Raw genomic sequence first — 24,716 nt, 5'->3', positions numbered from 1 at the left:
ATCAACTAAAATGAAGAATATAAGTAACAAGGTACTCAGAGGTGCTGACTTACAAAAAAAAATTATAAATTAAGTTCTAGCACCAAAATTTTTATGATGTTTGCTAAGTGTTGTTTTTTTTATTTCTATTTTGGACATTTTATTCTTCTTTTGACAGACAAAAACTGTAGCTTTCCAAAAAAAAAAAAAAAATTTCGGTGAAACCACAAATGGCATAGTGTGATATCACTTCAGACCAAATAACAAACTGTGCTCTACTACAATTAACAAAATAATTTTGTCTACGTGTGATCTGGTCATGATGAAATATTGAGTTTTTTTTTTCTTCTTCTTTGTAGCCTTCTTTGAACTGATTTCTAAGGCTCAGAGCAATCGGGCAGAAGACCAGAGAGGACTTCTCCGGAAAGAAGATTTGGTACTTCCAGATTTTCTACGGTTGTCTCCGCTTGACACAACTTCGTCCGGCCTAACTTCAGGAAACCCTACGAAAAGAAGGCCTGAAAAGAGTAGTAGTTTTGACAAAGGCCATAATGGCTCATCCAGTGTGTTATCAGGTACCCAGAATGGTGGAGACAAATCCAGCAAGTACAGTGTGCTGGACAAAAGGGACAAACATGACATTGTGCCACCTACTGGAAGGAAACCATACGTTCCATTTAATGCGCCGTTGTCTCCAATTCCACATGTTCAAGAGAGAAATGCCCCCAACCGAGAGAGACTATCAAGAGACCTGTCCACTGGAAATATCCAGACTATAGAAGACGACAATGTTGCCGATCTCACCCTAGTGGCTGAAGGAGACATTAGCAGTCCCAATAGCACTTTACTACCATTACCCCCATCACCACCTGGTGATGTCAGTAAACTCTCTGAAGTCAACTTTCCACCCCCACCTCCATGCTCGGGCAGTCAAGATAATTCAGGATATCAGAAATCAGGTATTTCTAGATTTTAGTGATGATCTGTTTCTATATTTTTTTTAAATTCCAAACTACGACCCCCCCCCCCCGCCCACCCTTTAATGTAACATTTTTACTAGAGATGAGCGAGCGTACTCGGAAAAGCACTACTCGCTCGAGTAATTTGCTTTATCCGAGTATCGCTGTGCTCGTCCCTGAAGATTCGGGTGCCGGCACGGAGCGGGGAGCTGCAGGGAAGAGCGGGGAGGAACGGAGGTAAGATCTTTCTCTCCCTCTCTCCCTTGCTCCCCGCTGCGACTCACCTGTCAGCCGCAGCGGCACCCGAATCTTCCGGGACGAGCACAGCGATACTCGGATAAAGCAAATTACTCGAGCGAGTAGTGCTTTTCCGAGTACGCTCGCTCATCTCTAATTTTTACCTTTTTATTTTATTTGTATTCTTTGCACTTTTAAACATTGCGGAATTGCACAAATTTTTTATTTTCTGGTTTCGTGTTTGACTGCATGTTTCTGTTTAGAGCTCTGTTCCACAGTGTGGAATAGGGTTCCGGGGTCTGTTTACTGTTCACGTGCCAAGACTCTATCTTGTATTTATGTCCGAATTGTACAATGACGAACTTATGATTGGGGATGTAAATATTATGGAACATGGGTTCTGTGAATTTCTTTCACTATATCCTACTATTTATCTACTGATATTCATCATTACTAAGTTGACCTTACAGAAATTAAGTCACTTTGACGTACGTGGGCACCCTATGGCATAAAGGGGGAATTCCACTTCAATTAATCTTGTGACATGTCATTGAGATATTTCGGAAAGTATTGTTTATTAATGGGAGTCCCAGTCCACAGACCCACAATGCTTAGAACGAATGGTGGGTGACGGACCTCCCGAGTGCTTACGGGAAATGATCATAATGGACACTGATATGATAGGAAAACCCCTTCGTCCTAATATCCGTGGTGGATCCAAACCCCACCAAAGCTATTGGCGCATTTCAGAATGCAAAATTCCTGCCGAAGTTTTTGTAATTTTTAATCTACGACCATTACTACTGTGTTCTGAATTACTGTGAATTGACAAACTGTAATTAAATGAGCATTCCCATCTCAGCCAGTTATCTCTCACCTACAGGATAAGGAATAACTTGCTGATCGGAGGGGTCTGACCACTGGACTCCCACCAATTCAGAGATCTAATCCCCATCGCATTTGAAAGCTTTAGTAACGTGGCCATGCATGCACGCCGTTGCTCCTCTCATTTTAGTGGGGGCAGTCTGAGACTGCTGAGCACTTTAAAACTGCTATCTCTGGCACTTCCCATTGAAGTGGATGGAGTGGTCAAAGTTATGGTAACGTGCTGGGAATGACCTCTCTGTATTCATGGGATTAACAGCAGTTGAACCTCCTACCTCAACTATCAGCAAGTTTCCCCCTATCCTGTGGACAGAAGCTAACTTGCTGAAGAGTACCCCTTTAATGCACTGACTTAATGCCTCCCTGCAGAATTGCATTTTAAGTGGTAGGAGGAGTCAATTTATGTGCTGGTCCGATTTTATGTTAGTAAGTAATTAGCCTACAATTAAGTTTCACATTGTTCTATGACTGTTTTTATCTGAGAAAAATGATCATCATTTAAGAAATATGTATATATATTTTTTTATTTAATTTTTCAATTTTAGTGTTTTCACAAAAATGTAATTTTTTTTTTAATTTTGAGTTTTTACATTTGGACCTTCCTGTATTTCTCAGAATTTTCTGTAAATATACAATGGAAATCTCTTATGCCCTGCATGTTCCTCGAAGACTCTCATGGTGTGTAGATATCTGTACAGTTTTTATTGATCCTCCTCTTTGATTCCTCGATTGAACCTTACTATAAAGTGTGCCTTCATGAAGCATGGTCTGTGTGTTCCTTCTTATTTTCTGCTGTGCTCTGTCCATGATTTTACATAACACATTGTACTTTCCTAACTTTCCTTAAAGGCATTCTACATTCCTTAAACTTGCGATGGAACCACTCATCCTAATGTTTACTGGTACTAATAGGCAGCCATTTCTGCTAAAATATTCTCCGATCAGGGCTGAAGACAAATCAGTTAATGAATTCAATTGTTTAATCTGAATATTTGGCAAAAAAAATACATTTCTCTAATTCTGTCACTGAATTAATGCAATTTGATGGCACCATTTTAGTAGATATAGGGGGGTATACCTCTTAATTTTATTCATTAAAACAAAAATTCTAAAAATTTAAGGGGGGGGGGGTTCTGGATTTTTTGTATATCCTCAAGATAGCTCAACACTGGCAATCTGCCATTCGGGATCAGATTCCTGCACTGTCCATACTGAGAGCAGTGACAGAAATCAACTAATCGACGGGGATTCCAAGTGCCAGACCCTACTGATCATCTGTTGAAGACCTATCCTAAGAATAGGTCGTCAATAGTAAAAATGCCTAACGTCCCGGAAAACCCGTTTTAAGACAGTAATTGATAGTGACCTACTGTCGTGGTTTTCCTATTCTTTTCCTTCAATTTAAGCAGGACTTGGGTTCTGGACCTTTAAATTTTAAGGACCAATGCAGATACGCACCACATGAAGTTTGCTGTATTTTGTATTAGGCACTGTTAGATGGATGGTGCAATTGGGGGCATTTAATTCACCAGTATAAGTGGCATAGAAAAGTTGCAAACTGTGGTACAAGTTCCACTTGTGCAAAAGTTTTGTGACGTTGATGCTCCGGCACACCATACACCTAATAAGACCCTCATTGGAAGTTTCCCCCAATAATTTTTTTGTGGTTTTGGGCAAATAGTACAGCAAACCTGTTCCCTTAAGATATTCTGCTTTGTAAACAAGGCAGCAATGTAGGAGAGCAGTTCTGCTTTCTGCTGAGAATAATCTAAGCAACTGGTTACCAGGGACACACTGCCTGACAGCCCTCCATAAAAAACTATAGTTGTTAGGTAGTAACTCCATAGCAACCAGTCTGTCTCAGGTTTTGCACTGCACTAACAGCAAAGTAGAGGAAAACAAGCGTGATAATAGATCTTGTCCCTATGCAATATTTTTCTGAGCACCTCTGGAAGACACCATTGTCACCTGAGACTCGGTGGACCTAGTCATAAAGTGTCTTCCGTAAGGAGCAGCAATGGCCTAGCTGGTGCTCTTTTGTACCATAGCTGTCCTACCATACAGCAGACTCAAGTCCCCAGATGTTCACCGTTTTCGGTTAATTTGGGATGCTCAATACGCTCGTGTGAAACTGGGCAAGTGTGGCCACCTAATTTACTTGGTAGTACCAATGGTGAGTCCATCTCTAGGATAGCACAATAATCCAGGTTATACCATGCCGGCCTTTGCTGTACATAGGTGTAGGGTGCACAACGGTCAGCGACCTGCATAGGACCCCAAACTGTAGAATTCCTTTAAGGGCAATCAACATGTTTGCACTTTAAAAAGCCTGAAATGATCTTGTATATTGCATGTAATCCCAATATTGTGTGATCTGTAGCTCGTGCTCTTCTCCTCCTGCTTTGTAGATAACTTGATTGTAGAGATTTTGTGTGCATTTTGTATCAATTCTCTCAAAAAATAATAAACTCCGTCTCCATTCTGTATTTCTCTCTTCTTCTCATTTGTCCTTCTGCTGTCAAATTGTTTTTTTTTAGAAAGTTTGGATCTAACAAATTCACCCCTCCCCATGTACTGTGCTGCTGCGCATCATATCATATACACCTATTTACATAACAGGAGTCAATGTAAAGCCAATCTGTCATTGTATATGAAGCCCTTAAAGCAGCCCAGCAATAGATGGGCACCAAGCAGAAGTGCGATGATACCTTCTATTTATCTGATAGTGTGGCCTTCACAGAGAATTCACTTGTTTGCTGCCTGTTGTCGGCGAACACGTTGCAAACTGTGCAATGGACGGTCTTGCGGTGCATACTGGTCCTAGCTCACACCTCAGTCCCCTCCCGTTTGATTCCTCTCTAGCCCCTTCCCTTGCCTAATAATTGATATTTACAGAGGAGAAAACCAGGATCAGTGTGAGCATCAAGGCTGCCTACTGGATGGTTGGCAGCTCGTTGGCATACAGCATGTGGTATGGCGAAAGAGTAATTTCTCCATGAATGTAGCATTATCAGGTAAATATAAGGTGGTATCATACTTCTCTCTCTTTAGTACCCATCTATTGCTGGAGCTGCTTCAGGGGCTTCATATGCAATTAGAGACTTTTTTTTAAGGGGTTGTCCAGGTGTAAAGTCATGTTGACCTTTCCTAAGGAAAGGCCTTCAATAGTAGACCAGAGGTCTACCGCCTGAGATCCCTGCTGCTCAATTGTTCCTAAAGCTGATGTGGTTGTGCACGGGGTAGATTTCTCCAGGAAGCCTACAACTCTGTTTGTGCTGTAGTGGACAGGCTTGGTATTGCAGAAAAAGGGGCCAATGTAAACTCTGCCTGTAATACCACGCCTAGCCACTGCAGTGGAACGGAGCTGTCTGCTTCCTACAGAAATCGTCTCTGTGCATAAATACACCAGCCCAGCAATCCACTGATCAGCTGGTGTCCTGTGCAGAGGACCTCCGACGTTATACTATTTGATCTCTTATCCTAAGCATAGGTCATCCATAGTTTACAACTGGACAACCCATTTTAAAGCATTTCTAGTTGCAATCGATTTTACTGTCTATATATATATGCAGTAAATATTCCTATATTACATGATAAAGCTAGTAAAATAGTTTTTGCTCAATACTCCCATTTTGCCTGAGGTTGGAGTATAGAATTTCAGTCTCTGCACACTGCGAGGAGCTTTTCTCCAGCACTCCTAAATGTCCCCTGCTAAGCTGTAAACTTTCTGACCAGCCAAGATTAGCGGGGAACAGGAGGGGACAACGGCTGAGAGCACAATTCTTGCTCCTAAAAGTTAGTTGCCCATTCCAGCAACCGACGTGACATGGCTATAATATCGACCTGAAGTCTATAGCAATACCATACTAATGGACAGGCCTGGTGTAGTTTTTAGGCTGGGTTCACACGGGGCGTATTCCCGCCGGAAATCCGGCGGTTTGGCCGCAGCAAAAACCGCGAGATTCCCGCCGGGAGAACCGCCGCGGAAAAACACGCGGTGGCTTTGAAGCGGCCCAGCCGCTCGCTTTGCCGTTGCGGCCGGCGCTCCCATAGAGGAGAGTGCGGCCGCGACGGAAAGAAAAGATAAACAGACATGCTGCATATTCTGAAACCGCGGCTGCGGTTCCAGCCTGACTTACCACAGCGGATTGGTCGTCCCGTGTGGGCGAGATTTCTGAGAAATCTCGTCCACATGGCTGGCTAATCCCGAGATTAGCGGCCTCGGGCGGATTTGCCGCAGCGAAATTCCGCGCGGCAAAACTGCGGTAAATCCGCCCTGTGTGAACCCAGCCTTAAAAGAAAGCAGACATGTCCTGAACAAGCTCTTTAAATATTGTAACATTGTAGCAATGTGAATGTTGAACATACCTACTAAGACTCAGTGAACTCCTCCAGGGGGATCTACAACCAGTGTGACCATCTTCCTCTGGAACTTCATGCTTGCACATACTGTATCAGTCCATGTTATCAGCCTTTGACTACTACTGTAGAGCTGGAACACTGCCGGCATTACCCACTGAGCTCTGTAATTAATAATTACAATGGAAAATGCTGGCTTCTGTCTTGGATTCTCCTCTAGACCCTGCATTACAGATCTGCAGTTTTCATCCATCATCACCAGATACATTTATTAACCCTTTCCAATCCACTGTCTGACGTTTAAAGACCTTCTGATTGAAAGCTGTACAGCTCCGATGTCGGAAGACATCCTGCAGGGTATTCTTACTGTTGTCGGGGGGGGGGGGGGGGGGCCTCTTCAGCATGTCACATACCGCAGTACTGGCTCTAGCCAGCAGATGGCGCCATTGTATAATGGCAGAAAGAGAAAGCCCCCTAGGAAACCTTGAATCCAAAATTGGATTGCAAAGGGTTAAAGCAGTTTTTATAGCTGTGTTTAAAGTTTAAACAACGCTATAAAATTCCCCTTGCTAAGCCAAATGACATGTTTTTTTTGTTTCTTTTCCAGAAACTATGCCACCCTTGTCTATGGCCTGTCTGTGGCATTGTATCTCAGCCCAATGTACTTGAATGGGCCTGAACTGCCCTCCATGGACAAGGGTGGCATACTTTTTTGGCGAATGACAATCAGGCTTTATTTTTCTTGCACAGACTTCACTTATCGCCAAAGACTAAACTTCACAACAATTCAACATTTCACAGAGTAAAGAAGTTTGAAGAAGTTTAATGTCTAAAAGTAAGACCTCTAGATGGTAAGAGACCAAACAAGAACAAATCCTACTTCCAAGGAGCTTTACGGTTAGAATAGAATCTACTTCTGAGGAAGCTTCCCATATGACAAATGAGAGCAGGATGGAGATGACAATTTGTGTGATAAAATGAGCTACATGGAGCCGGGCTCAGATGAACTGTATCTGGTTGTCAGCGGTTGGGAGTTTATCTTGTGCTATGAGTGATAGATTAGGGGAAGTAAACAGTAAAACATGATTGTTTTCCCAATGTCTTAAAAAAACAAGAAGAGGAAGATTCTCCTTGAGATAAAGCCACTTGGGCCAAGTGAGAGTCATCCATCCTAAGCAAATGGAAGATCACTTTTTAAAGGGAATGTGTCATCGGAAAATTACCCATTGTGTAAGTCCAAGCTTTTATCTTAAAGGGACTGGATCCCCAAACATTTTTTGCAACCCCCTAAGGACCAAGCTGTTTTGTAACTTAAGGACCAGATACTTTTTAGGGATTTTACCCACGTGGTGGTTTTACTGCCCTATTTTATTTTATTTTTTTATTCAGCTACTTATTTTTGCTGCATTTTTTTCCATGACACATAGGGCTACCTTTTTTACTGCCTTTTTTGTGTAGTCCTTTTAGTTTTATTGCGGGGTAAAAATGTAATGTTTTTATAGTTTTTGTTTTTTTAAATTCATATATCTAGGATAAAATAAAGTATAGAATTGTTGTTTTCATTTTGTTTTGGACGTTTTGATAAATATGTATGGTTTTGGAGTACAGGGAGCATACAGAAATAGTTTTGGTTGGCGTCTGCTTTTGAGTCATTTTCTTTTTTATGTATATCTTTTTTGTATTCTATTCTGCAATTTTTTAAAACTTATTTATGCAACTTTTTTTTTATTTTTTACAATCTATGACCTTCATGACGTCATATAAAACTTCTGGGGGTCATTCACATGGTCTTTTTTTTTTTTTTTAATTGCACACTTTTTACTGTAGCTGGGACATCCATAGGAGCCACAGTTACAGGGCAAGACATCCCACTGTAGTGACAATAGTGACTGGCAGAGCTGATCGGGGTCTGCTGGGACCCTGCAGCTTTGCTGTAACTGGGGGACCCGGTGGTCAAGTGATCGCCGGGTCGCATAGTGGAAGAAACACTTCCCCTTTCACTTAGTACATAGCACTCATTTTATGCTGTAAGATTAACACAGTAAAAAAAATGTTTTCTCACCCTGCTATCAAAAAAAAATTCATAAGTTTTACAATATAGTATATTTAACCCAAAAATGGAACCAATAAAAACTACAGTTCGACATGCAAGAAAAAACAAGCCATTATATTGCCATATCGCCGAAAAATAATAAAGTTATGGCTTTTGAAAAGTGAAGATGAAAATCCCTCAAAAACCATTGTGTCCTTATGGCTAAAATAGGCCACGTCCTTAAGAGGTTAAAAAAAAAAACTGCGGTCTTGAACAAATAAGGATGGCTTCATTGCTTCCCCGACTACCTGATGCACACTGTGTATTAGTATGTATCCATAGTCTAAGACCGCACCCGCTGCTTTGACCAATTCTATCCACATGAGTTGCATGCAGTGTATTAGACCACTGTTTCCCAACTCCCGTCCATACGGACCCCCAACAGGTCATGTTTTCAGGATATCCTATAGTAGGAACGCCTGTGGCAATGTCTGAGGCACTGACAATTACATCACCTGTGCAATACTGAGGAAATCCTGAAAACATGACCTGTTGGTTGGCGTGAGGACTGGAGTTGAGAAACACTGTCTTAGACTACCAATGCATGCAGTGCAGCCATCTTTGCTTGTCCAGAATCGGAGGGTCAGTTTAAATGTACCTAAAGTTTATTTCCCTTGTCTTCGATGTCACGTTCTATATTTAAAGCAAAGAAAAATCCTGCAAATGGGGGATGGAAAAGTACCTCCACATCTCTACATATTGGACCTTACTGGGTGTCTTCCTTCTGCAGAAGACTCTGGTTTGGCTTATATCCTTAGTCATGTTGAAAGGTTGAACATTGACTTATTGGAAGGTGACTTCCAATAGGTAATACTGTAGATGTACTTTTCCATCCTCTCCTATTTGCATACTATATTTTTTTCCCAGGGAGCATTGTGTGGCCTATTCAAGACTCCACTTCACCAACTGGCACTCTCCTCAAAGAAAAACTTTATACCCTGCTAAACCCTAAAACAAATTCTAATATCTTGCAGTTTTCATGTGAACCTCTAAATCTAATAGACTGATACTTCTTGTTTTGTAGAGAGAATTTCATAGTGTTGCAATGAAAAGTAATACCTATATATAGATAATGTAGGACTATTTACAATAGCTGATGGTCACAGTTTGCCTCCTCCCCCTCCCTGCACAGGGACCACTGCACATATCACAGTGCATGCCTAGAACAGTCTACCATAGAAGTCAATTGGCCAACTCCTTTCCATTCTGTGAATGCCCCATGAGAGTTATCTCTCTTTATGATTAGAGCTTTATCTTAAAACTCTAGTACCATTTAACTCTTAATGACACTAGCTGCAATTTATATTGTAGGTGTCCTCTTCAGACAGTAGGGCCCGGATGTGACTGCTACCTCTAGTATAGGTATGACTCAGTTCATGTTACATCTCTGAAGTGTTAAAAGTCAATCGACCCTCAATGGGATGCATATTTCACTGGGTGTAAACTATCAAAATGAGCTGTAAAGGCTTATTGTAGACTCAATCTACTTCCTATATGCTAGCAGTAAGGCCAGGTTAATGACTTGCCTTCATACAGCTCTTACCATATGGAACCTTATTATTCCACTTTTGCACATTCAAATATCAACATTAAACTTAGAGAGAATATCCAATCAATGTACTTTATTGTGTGAAGTGATCATAATCGGGAAGGGTATCCTCTCTCCTCAAGGAGAGCACCTAGAAGGTGTCTGAGTAGACACTTAAAAGGTGAGGAGGCTTATAAGGGCATCTTTGCTTCTCTAGCAAATAAGAAAATAAGGAAGATGGAACAATACCTCTGCAGCGCCACCTATTGGAAGGCAGCATATCTGCAAATCAATGTCAGGCCCTTTTGTACAGGTCTTTATAACAATGATTTGGAAATTGATCAAAAGCCAGAAAACCATACACATACAGCTGTTTCTGGGGTTTTGCCCCTCATCAGTGTGCAGTAGGTTTCTGGCTTGGCTAGTGAGAGGCCTATGCAATTATACCCTTCCCGCGTCATGGACTACACACTAGCCAAGCCAGTAACCTACTGCATAATAATGAGGGGCAAAACCCCCAAAACAGCTGTCTGTGTATGGATTCTGGCTCTTGGTTTTCAATTCACAATTATTGTTTTAAAGACTTGTATAAAGGGTCTGACATTGATTTGCAGGTATTCTGCCTTCCAATAGGTGGCACTACAGAGGTATTGTTCCATCTTCCTTATTTAGAAAACATAAGACATACCTCACTGAGGAATAGGATGGAGACATGTTTTTCACCACTTCTAATGACATAGGCAGCTGTTCTTATGTTGGGGAAAAGGGACTAGTGATGCTGTTAACTCCAGATCATTAGACTTATGGTCAGGATGCGATTTGTAGCCGTAATACAGAAACTAAGAGTCAGGTGTGTTATGGCAGCCAATGAAAATACTACATTGTAAGGATGTATTTACAAAGACGATATTGTCCCCCCACCACCAGCCTTTCCTTCCACCGGAGCACTCCCTTTCATCCCAAGGCAGGCGAGCGTTGTGGGGGAATACTGCTGGAATCATGGAGCACACTGCCGGTGGATGCCTGGGTTCATTGCGATAGGTGAGTGTTTTCGCTCACGGATCACGAAGGTAAGTATCCCAGATCCAGTGTTAATCTCTGTCCCCTTTTCTCTACTTTCATCCCCATTAGCAGGTGTAGGTAGACTGAGTGGTGAGTTGGGGTGAAAAATGATGTCCCTGCTTTAGGAACCCATTGTCCTTGCCTTTCTCAGGGCACTGCACTCCTTGGGCTTTCGGGGTCTGGGGGCTTGGGTTGCTGCATGGCAGTGGGCCCTGCCCAATCGCCCCTCTTCACGATACCCTTCGTGGGTATATGCCCGTGCAGCTTCCTTTTGGTGCGGTGATGCGACCTTATGTATCCTTTTCTAGAGGAGTTGGTGAAAAAATTATCAGCTTCACAAGTAGTGTTCTGTTTAGTGAAACATACCACACTTCCTATGGCGGATGCTTTGTCTTTTGAAGACGTGCGTGACAGGAAGATTGAATCCCTAGCCAAAAGCTTATTTCAGGGAGGGATTTAGCTTTCAGGCCAGTTTTCACCTCTGCCTTGGTCAGCAAGGCCACTGCTGAATGGGCCAAACAACTTTGCAGATGCATCCTCTCTGGTTCTTCGTCAGAAAAATTTGCAGATATTGCGCATCAGATAAACTTCCCCGCCTGGCCTATCTGTGATGCTTTCCTGGATGCAGCCAATCTCATAGCTCCTGTATTGGCAGCTTCGGTCGCCACATGCCGCACATTGTCGCTAAAGTCCTGGGAGGCAGATGTCTCCTCTGAAAGGTCTTTAACAAACCTGCCTTTCGTTATTGCAAATCTTTTCACCACCAGACAGGACGAGACGGTTCCTACCTACCACAGAACAGACTCGCGTGTGAGCACTACTCAGAGAAAAAGATCTCAATTTTGTTACTTTCGCCTCTTCAGTACCCAGACCTTGGATAATAAATGGGCATCGCAAGATCAGAAGTGGAGGCCCTCCTTTAAACAAAGACTGTCCTACCATCCATGTCCACAGCATTCTCCACTAAATCGTTCATATGACGGGCAGCCCCCACACATTTGTTTTCTATTTTTCCACCCAATCCGGTGGGGGAATAACTTTTCCTGTTCAAGGAAACTGGCACGCCCACGTCTCAGAGGTTGTTTCTTCGGGCTCACCATAGAATTTTCTGCCCACCCTCCCAATTGCTTCTCCAGCTTAAAGATTTTGAGGTCTTCCCAAAGGGCTAGAGCCTTACTACGGGTGATACACAATCTATCTTCTCAAGGTGTTGTCACTCAAGTTCCCCCCTCTCAAAGCTTTATGGGTTTCTTTTACAAACTATTCATGGTATCCAAGCAGGATGGGTCTGTCAGACCCATTCTGTCCCTGAAGAACCCGAACCTGTATTTGAAAGCCTGATATTTCCACATGGAATCACTGAGCTCTGTAATTGCATCCATGGAGATGGAAAAGTTTCTTTCGTCCTTTGACATCAGAGATGTCTACCTTCATATCCCCATTTGTCGAGTGCCTCACCATTTTCTCTGATTTGCCTTCTGGTCCAATCACTATCAATTTTCGGCTCTTCCTTTTGGTTATTTACAAAGGTTCTGGCCTCTGTGATGGCCCTCCACCTAGGAGATAGTAGCACATCCCCTATCTTGAGGAAATATTGATAAAGGCCCTAACCAGGGCTGCCACCCTGGAAAGTCCTCACATTGCTCTGGACACACGGTCTAGGGTCGGATGGATCATTATTCATCCCAAGTCTTTCCTTACAACGTCTAGAGTTTCTAGGCTTCTCCTTCAATACAGCTCAAGCACATGCACAGATGCTACCAGAAAAGCTGCTTCGCCTCCAGAAGCAGATACACTGTCGGGACTCGAGGTCCGTGAAACTGGAGATCCCTGAAAATACCCGCAACCCCTGTCCCTACCTACTTGCCCCCCTAGGCTAAATCCCAGGGTGACAACTGGGCAACGGTCCCTACACTCACTAGGGAAGGGGAACACCGGGACTAACAGACAGACAGACACTGGAACAAACAACAGGGAAGGGGAATACCGGGACTAACAGACAGACAGACAGACACTGAAACAAACAACAGCAAGGAGAGTCAGACTATCTGGGTTGGCAACGAGAGGGTACGCAGTACAAGAGGATCAGGCAAAGGCAACATCCGGTCCAAAAACAGGAAGTTAAAAGTCAGGAGTCACAACAAGAAGTATGCTGGTGTAGCAGGAAGACCAAACTAATGCTGGCACTGGTATACAGACACAAGCAGGTTTCAATGCTGTCAAAGTTACCGCCCCAGCAGCTGATTGGGGAAGGAAGTCTGACAGCAGCTGAGTGCACCCAGCAGCACTGGGGAACCCGCCCTCATCCCTGCAGGAGGCAGAGGAGGAGACCCATGCTGGGTTGCCATGGAACCGAGGACGCGGCGCGGGGCAATACCTGCAGTGTTCCTAGCAACGCGGCGGCGAGGAGAAGCTCAGCGGCCAGGGGCGGTGACAAGGACCGGGGCTCCCCTGCGCTGCACTGCAGCCGCCCGAGTGACAGGACTAGCGGTGAGGGCACGAGGGACCCATGAGATGCCGGTCCTGACATACACACTTTACAAACTCAGAATCCACTGTCTATTCACCACTGCATGAGCGTGCTGGAGCTGATGGTCCTTCGAGGCGATTCTGTTCGACCAGTTTCATGCTCTGCTTCTCCAGTGTGCCATCCTCTCGAAGTGGGACAAATCCACGGACTGCTTAGATCAGAAGATTTGAGTACCTCTGCAAACGGAGAACTCAATTCATTGGTGGATGAACTCCCCATGGGTTCATCTAGGATGCTCCTTTCTGACCATCCAATGGCAGGTATTAACCATGAATGCCAGCCTCTCTGAGTGGGTGGTACTCTGCAGAATCTCACAATGCAAGACACTTGGGCCACACGAGAATCCACATCACTGATAAATGTGGTGGAACTCCAGGCCATTCTCCTGTTGCTTCATGACTTCACACCCCAGCTGACAGGTTGTCCAGTTCGGGTCCAAACTGACAACTCTGTGGCTGTCACATAATACACCAAGGTCGAACTTGTAGCATGAGGGCCATGGCAACAGTGGTGAAAATATTAGCCTGGGCCAAGAATCACCTTCCAGTACGTTCGTCAGTTCATGTATTGGGAGTAGACAACTGCATAGCCAACTTACTCAACACGGAGTAAGTCGACCTGGAAGAATGGGAGCTACACCCCAAAGTCTTTCATGCAATATGCCAAATGTAAATCTGTCTGGATGTCAACCTGACAGTGTCCAGAATCAATCGCAAGCTACCAACCTTTGTGGTTTGATCTTGGGACCATCTAGCTCGAGCAATGGAGTCACTCGTAATTCTGTGGATGGGCTCTCAGTTCCCGTTCGGCTTTCTTACCTTCCCACTAATCCCACAACTTCTGAAGAAGATCAAGGAAGAAAGTTTCCCAGTAATTTTCATAGACCCAGACTGGTCCAGCCGAGCATCGTACATGGATCTTATTGACCTGCTAGTCAACTCTCCATGGTGCCTCACTTTTGGAAATGATTTTCTCTTACAGGGACCCCTTTTCCACCCGAGTATTTCATGCTTCATTTAACGGCCATGGTTAAAGCCATGGTCTTTAGAGCCTGTGGTCCTGCGGAGCCAGTCATTCAAACCATGTTGAAGACTAGGAAAACGTCGTTCTCTCAGATTTATCATTTCATTTGGGAATCTTTCTTTATCTGATGTAAAAGTCTTAATTTTTACCCTATGCGTTTCTCCTTATCCGACCTCCTGCTCTTTCTACAGGAGGGTCTGGATATGGGCTTGAGCCTTAGTTCTCAGAAAAGTCAAGTATCCGCATTATCTATATTTTTCTAATGCCCATTAGCCTCAAAGTGGGACATCCTTATTTTTCTGCATGAAATTACTCATGCTGCCCCTCCATAGCGTTGTATCGTACCGCCTTAGGACCATAATGTAGTGGTGGATGCACTGCAGTCCCATCCCTTGAACCATTAAGTGAAGTCCTGGAGCATCTTTTGACTTACAAGGTGGCTCTCTTGGTATCGGTCGCCTCCATCTGCTGGGTTTCTGAGCTCGCAGCCTTGTCGACCAAACCTCTGTTCACCTTTTACATCGGGACATGGTAGTGCTACGTCTCATTTCCTTCTACCTAAGTTGGTGTTGGCTTTGCAACTTAATGAGAACATAGCCCTGCCTTTCTTCTGACCCAATGCATTTAATCCAAGAGAATGTGCACTTCGCAAATTGAATCTAGTGCAAGCCTTGTGGATCTATCTCTCTCAGATGGCCCCTTTCAGGTGTTCTTATTCCCTTTTCGTAATCCCGGGTGGCCCAAGGCATGGCCTTGTGGCTTCCAAAGACGTCATTTCTCACTGAATATGATACACAGTGGTAGAGGCCTATCATGCCAAGGGCAGGGCATTGATTCCTTTGGTGTCACAATGGCTTTATCTGAACCTACTGGTATCAGGCTCATTAAACTATCATGACCTGCCTCTGGCCAGGATAAAGCCAGCTTGGGTCAGTGGCACTTTGGGCATGGCTACCTACTGGATATTCCAGTTGTAATTTCAAAATGAATGTGGCTTACTCATGCTGCTCAAACTTTACTAATTTAATGCAATAGGTTATCAGCAGTTCAAAACATTTCTTTGCTATGGCTGTACTTGGACCACATACAACAAAAGAGGGTTCGTATAATAATGACCGGCATTGGTTCATACAATTCTGTCTCTCCTGTAATTGGAATTCAATGAGTCTCTAGAAGGCTTACGTCCTGTCCACAGTGTCTTAATTACTGTTTACCCAGGTACCAGGTGTACTCGCAGCAGTCCACAATTCATGTACGCCATTGGCATGCAGTTGAAAAGTGGTGGCAGAGAAACAAGGTTTCCTCCTGGCATTAAACAATTTTCCTCTTATTTCTGCCACTTCCGGCTTGTTCAGCATCCAGCTGGTGGCCACGTAGAGGTCAGCTGTTTCCTCCTTGGCCGCATCCTGCTTGCAGTACAACCTCCCCACATAACTGCCCCTGACCCAGTTTATGGTTCAGAACTTGCACGCCCAAAGCTGGCTCCTCTCCTCATTCACTTTACTGACACTCCTTTAAATGGGGTTTTCCTACGTATACTTCTGATCTGGATTCGATCCTGTGTTTGGCGTGCAGGAACATATTAAATAGGAGACCTCCCCATAACTGGTGGTGGTGAGTGCTGCTGGGTATCTACATTACTTTGAAGCTAGAACTGAAAAACAAGCGACTGTCAGCCCATGTAAACAGGAGTCACTCAATTCTTGACTAACTTCTGTTTACTGTGATTGGAGGCAAACGGACAGAACGATCCTGCCCCCCCCCCCCCCCCCGCCTTCATTCACTTGAATGATTATCGCTCCCGTGTAAAGCACTGACACGGTTGTCTCTGGTACGAATGTCTGGTACCTTAAATTTGCCTTTTCAGCTATTCACAATCTCTAGAGCATAACCCGCTTTATCATGGGTGTTCTCTCTCCCTGGTGAGTTCAAAATGAAGTGCCGAGAGGAATGTAGGTAAAGGGGTGACACATTCTAAAATTAAGTAGAGCATATTTACTACTCGGACACTATAATACTGCCATCTATGGAAAAATGACTTTTTTTGAACAACTATGAGGATTTAAATATGTTCGGTTCTCTTTAAATGTTGAATAAAAAGCTTTATCTCAAAACTGTGAACTATTTACGGCTGACAGAATCCACTGGTATTGTGCAGGTCAACTGGACTTTTTCCCAGCACTCTTTTCTCGGAGGCTGAAAGGATTGTGAATTGAATGCCAAGTTGTGCCACAGATACCTTGCTTTGCCGGTTTTTAACATGGATCTCTGCATATACATAATAACCCCTTAACTAGCAGCCATGACACATTGCCCATTATGAATAGAAGCCAAGATGCTTCTAAAATGTAAATTTGGTAATCAAATACATAGTTTTCCTGCATAAATTTTCTCTCGGGAGGCACACTGAAGGGAATGTGAAAACATAATTGATTTTTTTGGTAATATATTCATTATATTTTGGTATGCTAATTTCGCTTTTGGCTTAGTTCAGAGTTTTATATTCTGTGAAAGACTTAGCTGAATCTTAAATTGTGCAGTAATATTTGCACCCTAACATAAGAATGACGATATAGCCACATAATACATATCTGAAATCACCCCAATAAAAAGGTCATATCTAAAGCTGGCCCAACTTGAAAAACAAGTCGTTTTTGTAAATTCTCATTTTGAGCAAAGCCCTACAGGCAATGATGTGTTGGCATAGCATCAAGGTGGATTGTCCAAGTCTAAAAAAACAACTTATGAAAAGAGTCAATCAGATATGCATTTTGTGTCCAGGGAGGACTTATGAGTGGAGATCTACAGCACTGCCCACTCCCGGAAAGAACAAAAATGATTCCTGGAAATGGTGACTGGAAGTGTTGGACTGGGGTACTTTGGATCCATCAGGGAAAGCTAGTTGCTGAAACTAATCTGCTTCATATAGGGCTTTCTTCTGCTGGGCCCTTTAGGCCCATTACTCTGTCTGGTTGTGCACAAACTAGAGGATGCTCTTATACTCTGTTGGGCAAGTCCAACCCTGGTGGCCTCTTAGGTCTGCTTGTGTCCATGGACATTAGTTATCCCAATGATAAGATCTGACAACAACTTTCTGATATCTATGGACAACTCATTGGGGATCCATAATTCTTCCACCAACAGTCATGCTTCTTGTGTGCGTCAGGTAGGACAATCTCACACGAAAACAAAAGAACAAATTATTAAACAGCATGTATGCAAGTAACTGGATAGAAATGGAGTAATTAACCAGAGCCAGCATGGGTTTGTAACAAGCAAGTCATGCCAGAGAAATCTAATTTCCTTCTATGACAGAATCACCGACTGGGTTGATCAGGTATATGCAGTGGATATAGTATATCTTGACTTTAGTAAAGCATTTGACAAAGTATCTAATACCATACTAATTGAAAAAATGACCAAATATGGGATTGACAAGGCAACTGTTAGGTGGATTCACAACTGGCTGAGTGATCGTACTCAAAGAGTGGTCATAAATGGCTGCACAGCCAAGTGGAAGAATGTATCAAGTGGGGTACCACAAGGCTCTGTCCTGGGCCCAGTGTTGGTCAACATTTTTATAAATGATCTGGAGGAGGGAATTGATGGGAAACTGATCAAATTTCTGTCGACACAAAGCTAGGAGGGATAGCTAACACTAGAGAAAAGACAGAGAGAATGTTTATCTAGAAAAGCTTGAACAGTGAGCGGTGACTAACAGAATGGTATTTAACAAGGAGAAATGCAAAGTTCTACAGCTGGGCAAGAAAAATGAAAAAAGCACATACAGAGTGGGAGGAATTGGGCTAAGCAGCAGCACATGTGAAAAAGACTTGGGTATACTAATAGAGCATAGACTGAACATGAGTCAACAATGTGATGCAGTAGCCAAAAAGGCAAACACAATTCTGGGATGTATTAAGAGAAGCATAGAGTCTAGATCACATGAGGTAATTATCTACCTCTACTCTTCCTTAGTCAGACCTTATCTGGAATACTGTGCCCAGTTCTGGGCACCCCACTTTAAAAAAGACATAGACAAACTGGAGCAAGTTCAGAGAAGAGTTACCAAGATGGTGAGTGGTCTGCAAATCGTGTCCTATGAGGAACGGTTAAAGGATCTGGGAATGTTTCGCTTGCAAAAAAGAAGGCTGAGAGGAGACTTCATAGCTGTCTGCAAATATCTGAAGGGCTGTCATAGTGCATAGGGATCAGACCTATTCTCATTTGTACAAGGAAAGAATAGAAGCAATGGGATGAAACTGAAAGGAAAGAGATACAGATTAGATATTTAAAAAACTTTGACAGTGAGGGTGATCAATGAGTGGAACAGGTTGCCGCAGGAGGTGGTGAGTTCTTCAATGGAAGTGTTCAAACAGAGGCTGAACAGACATCTGTCTGGGATGATTTAGTGATCCTGCATTGAGCAGAGAGTTGGACCCGATGACCCTGGAGGTCCCTTCCAACTCTACCATTCTATGATTCTTTGATTCTATGGACAGGTTTTCCTGTCCTTGATTTTGTAGCATACTGTGTTTCTCTGAGGCCTCTTTCACGTAAAAACGCATGAACAGGTGCACAAATGTAACGTCTGTGTGCCTGTTCAGACGGCACGGGCCCCGACGCGTATATATGCTGAGGCTGCAATGCCGTTGCCTCCCCTTCCCTTGCCCTCATCGGCTCACCACCTCTCTCCTTTCCTCCGGCTTTTGGCAATGGGAGTGGGCGGGATGAGGGTGGAGCTAAGCAACCGCCCCTACAATTGCAAACAGCCAGAGGGGAGGAGAGAAGAGGGAGGGAGTTTAGCAGTCATGCTGCTAAACTCCCTCCCACCTCCCTTCTCTGGCCGCTGTCATTGGCTGCCATAAAAGCACACATTTTTTGTATTTTTTCGGCATTGCTCTTGAAGTGCTGGACTCCTGAGTTCATATCTGTCAGGAGACCCTTCTGTATGTTCTTCTCAAGGTTTCTTCTAAAACAGGCCCATTGAATGAATGCAGTTTTCCATTAGGCATTTGTGCAGATAGAGATTTATGCCATAAAGTACAAGTGACAAGCATAGTCACACGTCTCTACATGACCGTTTTATATCTTAGTTGGACCAAATATCAGATTAGTTTCCTGAAGTAAACGGTGAAGGACTTATTTGCACTGAATCTATTCATCACAGTTTTTTTTTCTCCATCTCAGGTAACAAGGACAGAAAGAAAAAGCTGTCTAGGAGCACCGAGGGTTTTTTGGATCAATCTCCAGATTTCAAGGGCAAACCCACCAGCAGATGCAATAGTTCAGTTCATCGTCCACAAGCTGGTAGAGTCATTGATGTGGATGATGTCAGACAGACACCAAGAAAGTACGACTCTGGGGAAGACATGGGAAATCTAAGCTTTGAGGGCTACATTTCTGAACTGAAGTCATGCAAAGGACGAATGAGGACAGGGGTGTGCAGGACATCTGACCTTCCATCAATGGTCACTGCTAAGAGTGAGAGAAGCAAAGATTCAGAGACAAAATATAAAGCTACTTTTGTGTAGATCGGGCACTAATAGCTATCTGAAGTTCAGAGGTTGCTTATATCTAGTAAAGAGACTTTCATGTGGCAATAGGTGCAGAGGCAGCATTCACACCAGGACCCCGTGCCTGAGAGGACCCACAGCCCCCCTCTACCACGTAGGAAGAGATTAGTTTTACAAATGGCACAAGGTAGTTAGAGGTCCTGTAAGACATTCTGCATTGTGGCCTGGGAGCGTCAAGCAACACTTCTGGAAAAGACACCGCCACAGAAATGGAACACCATTTTTATCCATCTTTTCCTGAGCCGGTTGAGGTCCCCTGATTGAGAAGCCTTCATATGGTCCAATATCCATAGATGTTTGTGTTTGTTATTTAATTTGCCAATTGTTTTTTGGAAACGTTACATAGCTGGACATTAAGCAAGTAGACTTCTACACTCTTACAAAAGGGTGCTACTTTTTTGGCAACTGTTCACATACAATGGTTACCAATCGGTCTACCGGTTTCCCCACTGTATGGCTATATTATTGGTTTTATTACAGGTCTATATTACTAAACCAGAAGTAGTGAATGTAATGCCCCAAAACACTTGCTACATAACAATGAAAGGCTCTTTTAATAAATGAGTAATTTTTGTCATATATGAAAACTGTCCATGTTCACATGCATGTGCTTGTGTATGGGGGACACTATTATAATAGTGCTGGTGTGGTGACAATAATATATCTACTTTATTAAGACTAAATGGGTTTGGAAATTGCTGATTGCCTTTCTCTGCAAGAAATGAGCTCAGAATGGTTGTTACTCACATTCCTCTACTCCTCCTTGCAAGTCAGTAGAGGGCGCCAGTGAGCACAGGAGAAAGCTCCTATCAGGTGTCAAAATGGTGCTCTGGCGCCACGGTGACTATACTGCTTTTATATAGTTTGGGGCATGAGAGGCCCAAAACTTGACAAAAAATTTAAGTCAGACAACCCGTTTAAATGAGATATCTTCTAATTGTATTTTACTGATATACAGCCTTGTTCTGAATATTTCCATAGGAAAAAAATAATAGTCACCCACTCTTGGGTCATTCGTGATTACAAAATCTATCATTCAGGGAGTTGTGACAACCAATTGTCAATCAACGTTGGAAGAGTGTGTCCACCATTGACAGTTACGTACCATGGAAATTAAATTATAAAGACTCAAAAACATGGTAAATCAAAAGTGTTCCCATGTCTAGAAATGGTTAAATGGGTTGTCCTTTTTAACCAGAACGAACCCGGGCTCACCCAGCAGCATGTGTTCAATTCCACTGCAGCACTACCACAGGTGAAAGGAAGTATTACAGTTCCTATTGAATGCCATGAGCTGTCTGTGTTGTACATATCCATGCTGGGTCCTCCAAAGGGATGCTGTTCTTAGTTGTCCCCCACCTTGGTTAATACATGAGGGTCCTGAATCGGCGAAACCGCTCTATTAATAATAAATCAGTAATGTGGTTTGAAACCTAAATGAAGGGTTAAGAGTGAGATTCAACACAAAAAGGTGGAAGAAAAATCCAAAACCCTTTGGGAAAATGTTTTCTGCTATTATGGCAGTTTGAATGTAACCTAAGGGAAAATTGTGTTTTCCCTCTCCTTATTAGTGCAATGGCCAGATTTCATATTATAGTGAATCGGATGTTATTATGACATGCTACCATTCATTTAAAATGGCAGCTTTTCCTATCCACGGTCTTTGGCCTTCACCCCACTATTAATGGATATCGAATGTTTGCAGTAAAAACTTCTACAGAATCAGATCTTTGAAGGTGCGGTGATGCAGCTCTGTGCTGCACTACCACTACCAGATCTGACTATGGCCTAAGGGATGATTTTGACTATGTATATTCCAAAACCCATAGAGATTCAATATTTTTATACATCTGTGCTATATAATGGTATAAAATGGAATGTCTGTATTCTACATGCAATGCTTGAAAGCGATGATAAATGCACTTTGCCGTCTTGTCACTGTTTTTTTTTTATTGTCCTAACGAAAATTGTCTTTTGCATTTCAATCACAAACATAAAATCATTTGTCGATGACGTTCATGATGATGACGACACGCAGCAGCGGGGGTAAAAGTCACTTAAATTATTCTGCGCTGTAATTTAGCCGCCTTTCTCTCATGTTTGGGATGATGATGTAAAAAATGCAATTGTATTTGAAAATAAAAATATTTTTATATGACATTCTTGACATGACGTTCTCACCACTCATTAAAATAAGGGATGCGGCCAAACTGGTCTGGACCCCTTCTCGCCAGTGCTCCCATAGTAGCCACACTGTCTGTCATCATGAGGTCTCACCTACTAGCGGGATGCATTGTGTGTAGTGATCACACCAGATAGTCTACTGAATGAACATAGATCTTGTGAGGAAATGCGTTGGGACAGATGAACGGTGATGTAATATTTACTACCGAGGGCAAATTTAATGGACAGCTTAGGGTAATCTGCTGAGAAGTGTGTGTGTGTGTGTGTGTGGGGGAGTCCTTTTCAGGGCGGTTACGCTGCTTGCTAGGTAGTGAGAGATAGTGTGTAATTAGAGACAGAAGTTGTTCTAATGTTTCCCCCATATGTGAACTCTTCATCTTATGTGAAATACTTCAGAATCGTGAGTATTATATTGAACTGATCTAATATGGATCGTCCTGTATACAATATTTTGTAAATCAGGGAATCTTTGCTCTCGCTGTGACCACTTTATTAAAGCTGCAATGTTGTTTATGCATCAGTGATATTAATATATATACACACAAGACTACTTAGAAGGGTATTTTAATTGGTATTATTAAAAGTTAGGTTTTAGAAAGGTATGTGGTTGTGCTGCTGTGATAAGTATAAGAATCCGATAGATACCTGGTAGAACATCAATTCGGTCTGTGATTTGGTTTTTAGGAGCTGAAAACTAAGCAACTCCGACAAGTGAGCTATTTTTGCTTTGTTGGGTTCCGTGCTTACGCGGGACAACAGTCACCCATAATTGCTCTTTAAGCGATTACTCGGGCGACTTTTGGCCCATATAAAAGTACCCTAAGGAAAATATTCCTACTTGAGATCTGATCTCAGATACACAGTGATCACCAGTGGGGAAAACAGGATTATTTGAGTTGTAACGTTTGCATGACAAAGACCCATAGAAATAAATATCTCTGCATTTGAAGTTCACCTGCGAACTGTTGTTAGTCTGCAATTATCCGGAGCAGAGTTTATTGGAATAATGGAAAATGTGAGGCAGCTGTGTGCTGTTTTGTATGAGCGTGATGACAGTAATGGGGCTGATGACGCTATTGTGAATGATAATGAATATAAAAATATTTGGGAGGAGGAACGTGATCTATCTCCCTGCAAATCCTTTTCAAATTCCTCACAATACCAAAATGTTTCCCTCTTTATATCACTGGACTGCTGCTTTCCAGATATAGAGAGGCGACATCATTATCTATCTACTGTAGTATTTATTATACATTACATTAGCATGGAAATGCGCTCTTTGAATAGTAGCTATACAAAGCTGGTACCGTATACTAGAGATACCCCAACACATTTCATGTGCAGTACTAGGACCTCATATCGATGCAGTAAGGGTGCTCTCACATCTGCGCTGGGGATTCTGCTTTCCTGCTCTGTTCGGTGCCGGACGGACCCCTTGACTATAATGGGGTTTGCCCATTCTTAGCCTAGCTGCCCGGCTTTGGATGAAAAAAAAGAGCTGCAAGCAGCACATTTTCCTTTGGCATTTTTAGCCACATCTGTGATGGAACCTTTGGCTAGAGGTTCCGACGCAAATGTGTAACCATCCCTAATATAATAAATATAGGCGGAACTGTTTTTCGTCACAAGAGTACAGGGGAAACAAAACCTCTGTCTTTCCTGCATTTCAATATACAGATTGCAGGCAACCATGGATACTGTTGTATCAGATTTGTACAAAGGGATTGCAGGGGAGACCCAATATTTGTCTTCAAAGCGGTCATATATAAATGAAGAGGAAATGTGAAAAAATGGACAATCTGTAGATTCTTCAGTAATAACAGCTGTTCACATTACTGGAAGTTGCCTTTACAGCTAGCGCTTATGTAGCGACTTTGGCAGAGACAAAGGAGAAGTACAAGTCTTTCCTTTTTTATTTCCCGTTCTTTCTGAACCCAATTCTGGCTTAATTAAAGATAGACGACTGTCATTTGTGAGTACATCCTAGCTAAGATTGATATATCATATGACTCCCTTCTCATTTGAAAAACCTGAGCTAAATTCAATATGGTGGAGTTCAAAATGGCTGCCAAAATGTCTCCATCACCAAAAAAATACAGCTTTCCTCCCAAAATTAATACTTTTACACATTGGAAGTCAATTATTTCATTATTACACCGTATATAGACTTTTGCCTCACCCTGTACTGCAGGAAAAAAATGTTTTTTATTTCTCAAATGTAAATGTTATTCGACACAGTAGTCTCCTGGTACGCACAGTAATTATTTATGCCAACTGGTATCATGAGCACCGTCTGGTATTT

General features: G+C 42.8%; 1 protein-coding gene across 4 annotated transcripts in view; it reads left to right on the top strand.

Annotated features, from left to right (window-relative positions):
* Positions 1-22,388, top strand: part of RGS12 (regulator of G protein signaling 12) — a 182,972-nt gene extending 160,584 nt beyond the window's left edge. For all 4 annotated transcript variants that reach the window (XM_066573347.1, XM_066573350.1, XM_066573349.1 and 1 more), the window contains 2 exons: positions 339-938; positions 19,845-22,388. In XM_066573347.1, coding sequence (XP_066429444.1) covers positions 339-938; positions 19,845-20,188 — 944 coding nt within the window. In that variant the 3' untranslated portion in view covers positions 20,189-22,388. The remainder of the gene's footprint in view (positions 1-338; positions 939-19,844) is intronic.
* The last annotated feature ends 2,328 nt before the right edge of the window (positions 22,389-24,716 follow it).

Source organism: Eleutherodactylus coqui, chromosome 7 (genome assembly GCF_035609145.1).
Source record: "Eleutherodactylus coqui strain aEleCoq1 chromosome 7, aEleCoq1.hap1, whole genome shotgun sequence".
Taxonomy (NCBI): domain Eukaryota; kingdom Metazoa; phylum Chordata; class Amphibia; order Anura; family Eleutherodactylidae; genus Eleutherodactylus; species Eleutherodactylus coqui.
The sequence above is the reverse complement of the archived record's forward strand: the minus strand, read 5'-3'. Positions and strand labels throughout refer to the sequence as shown.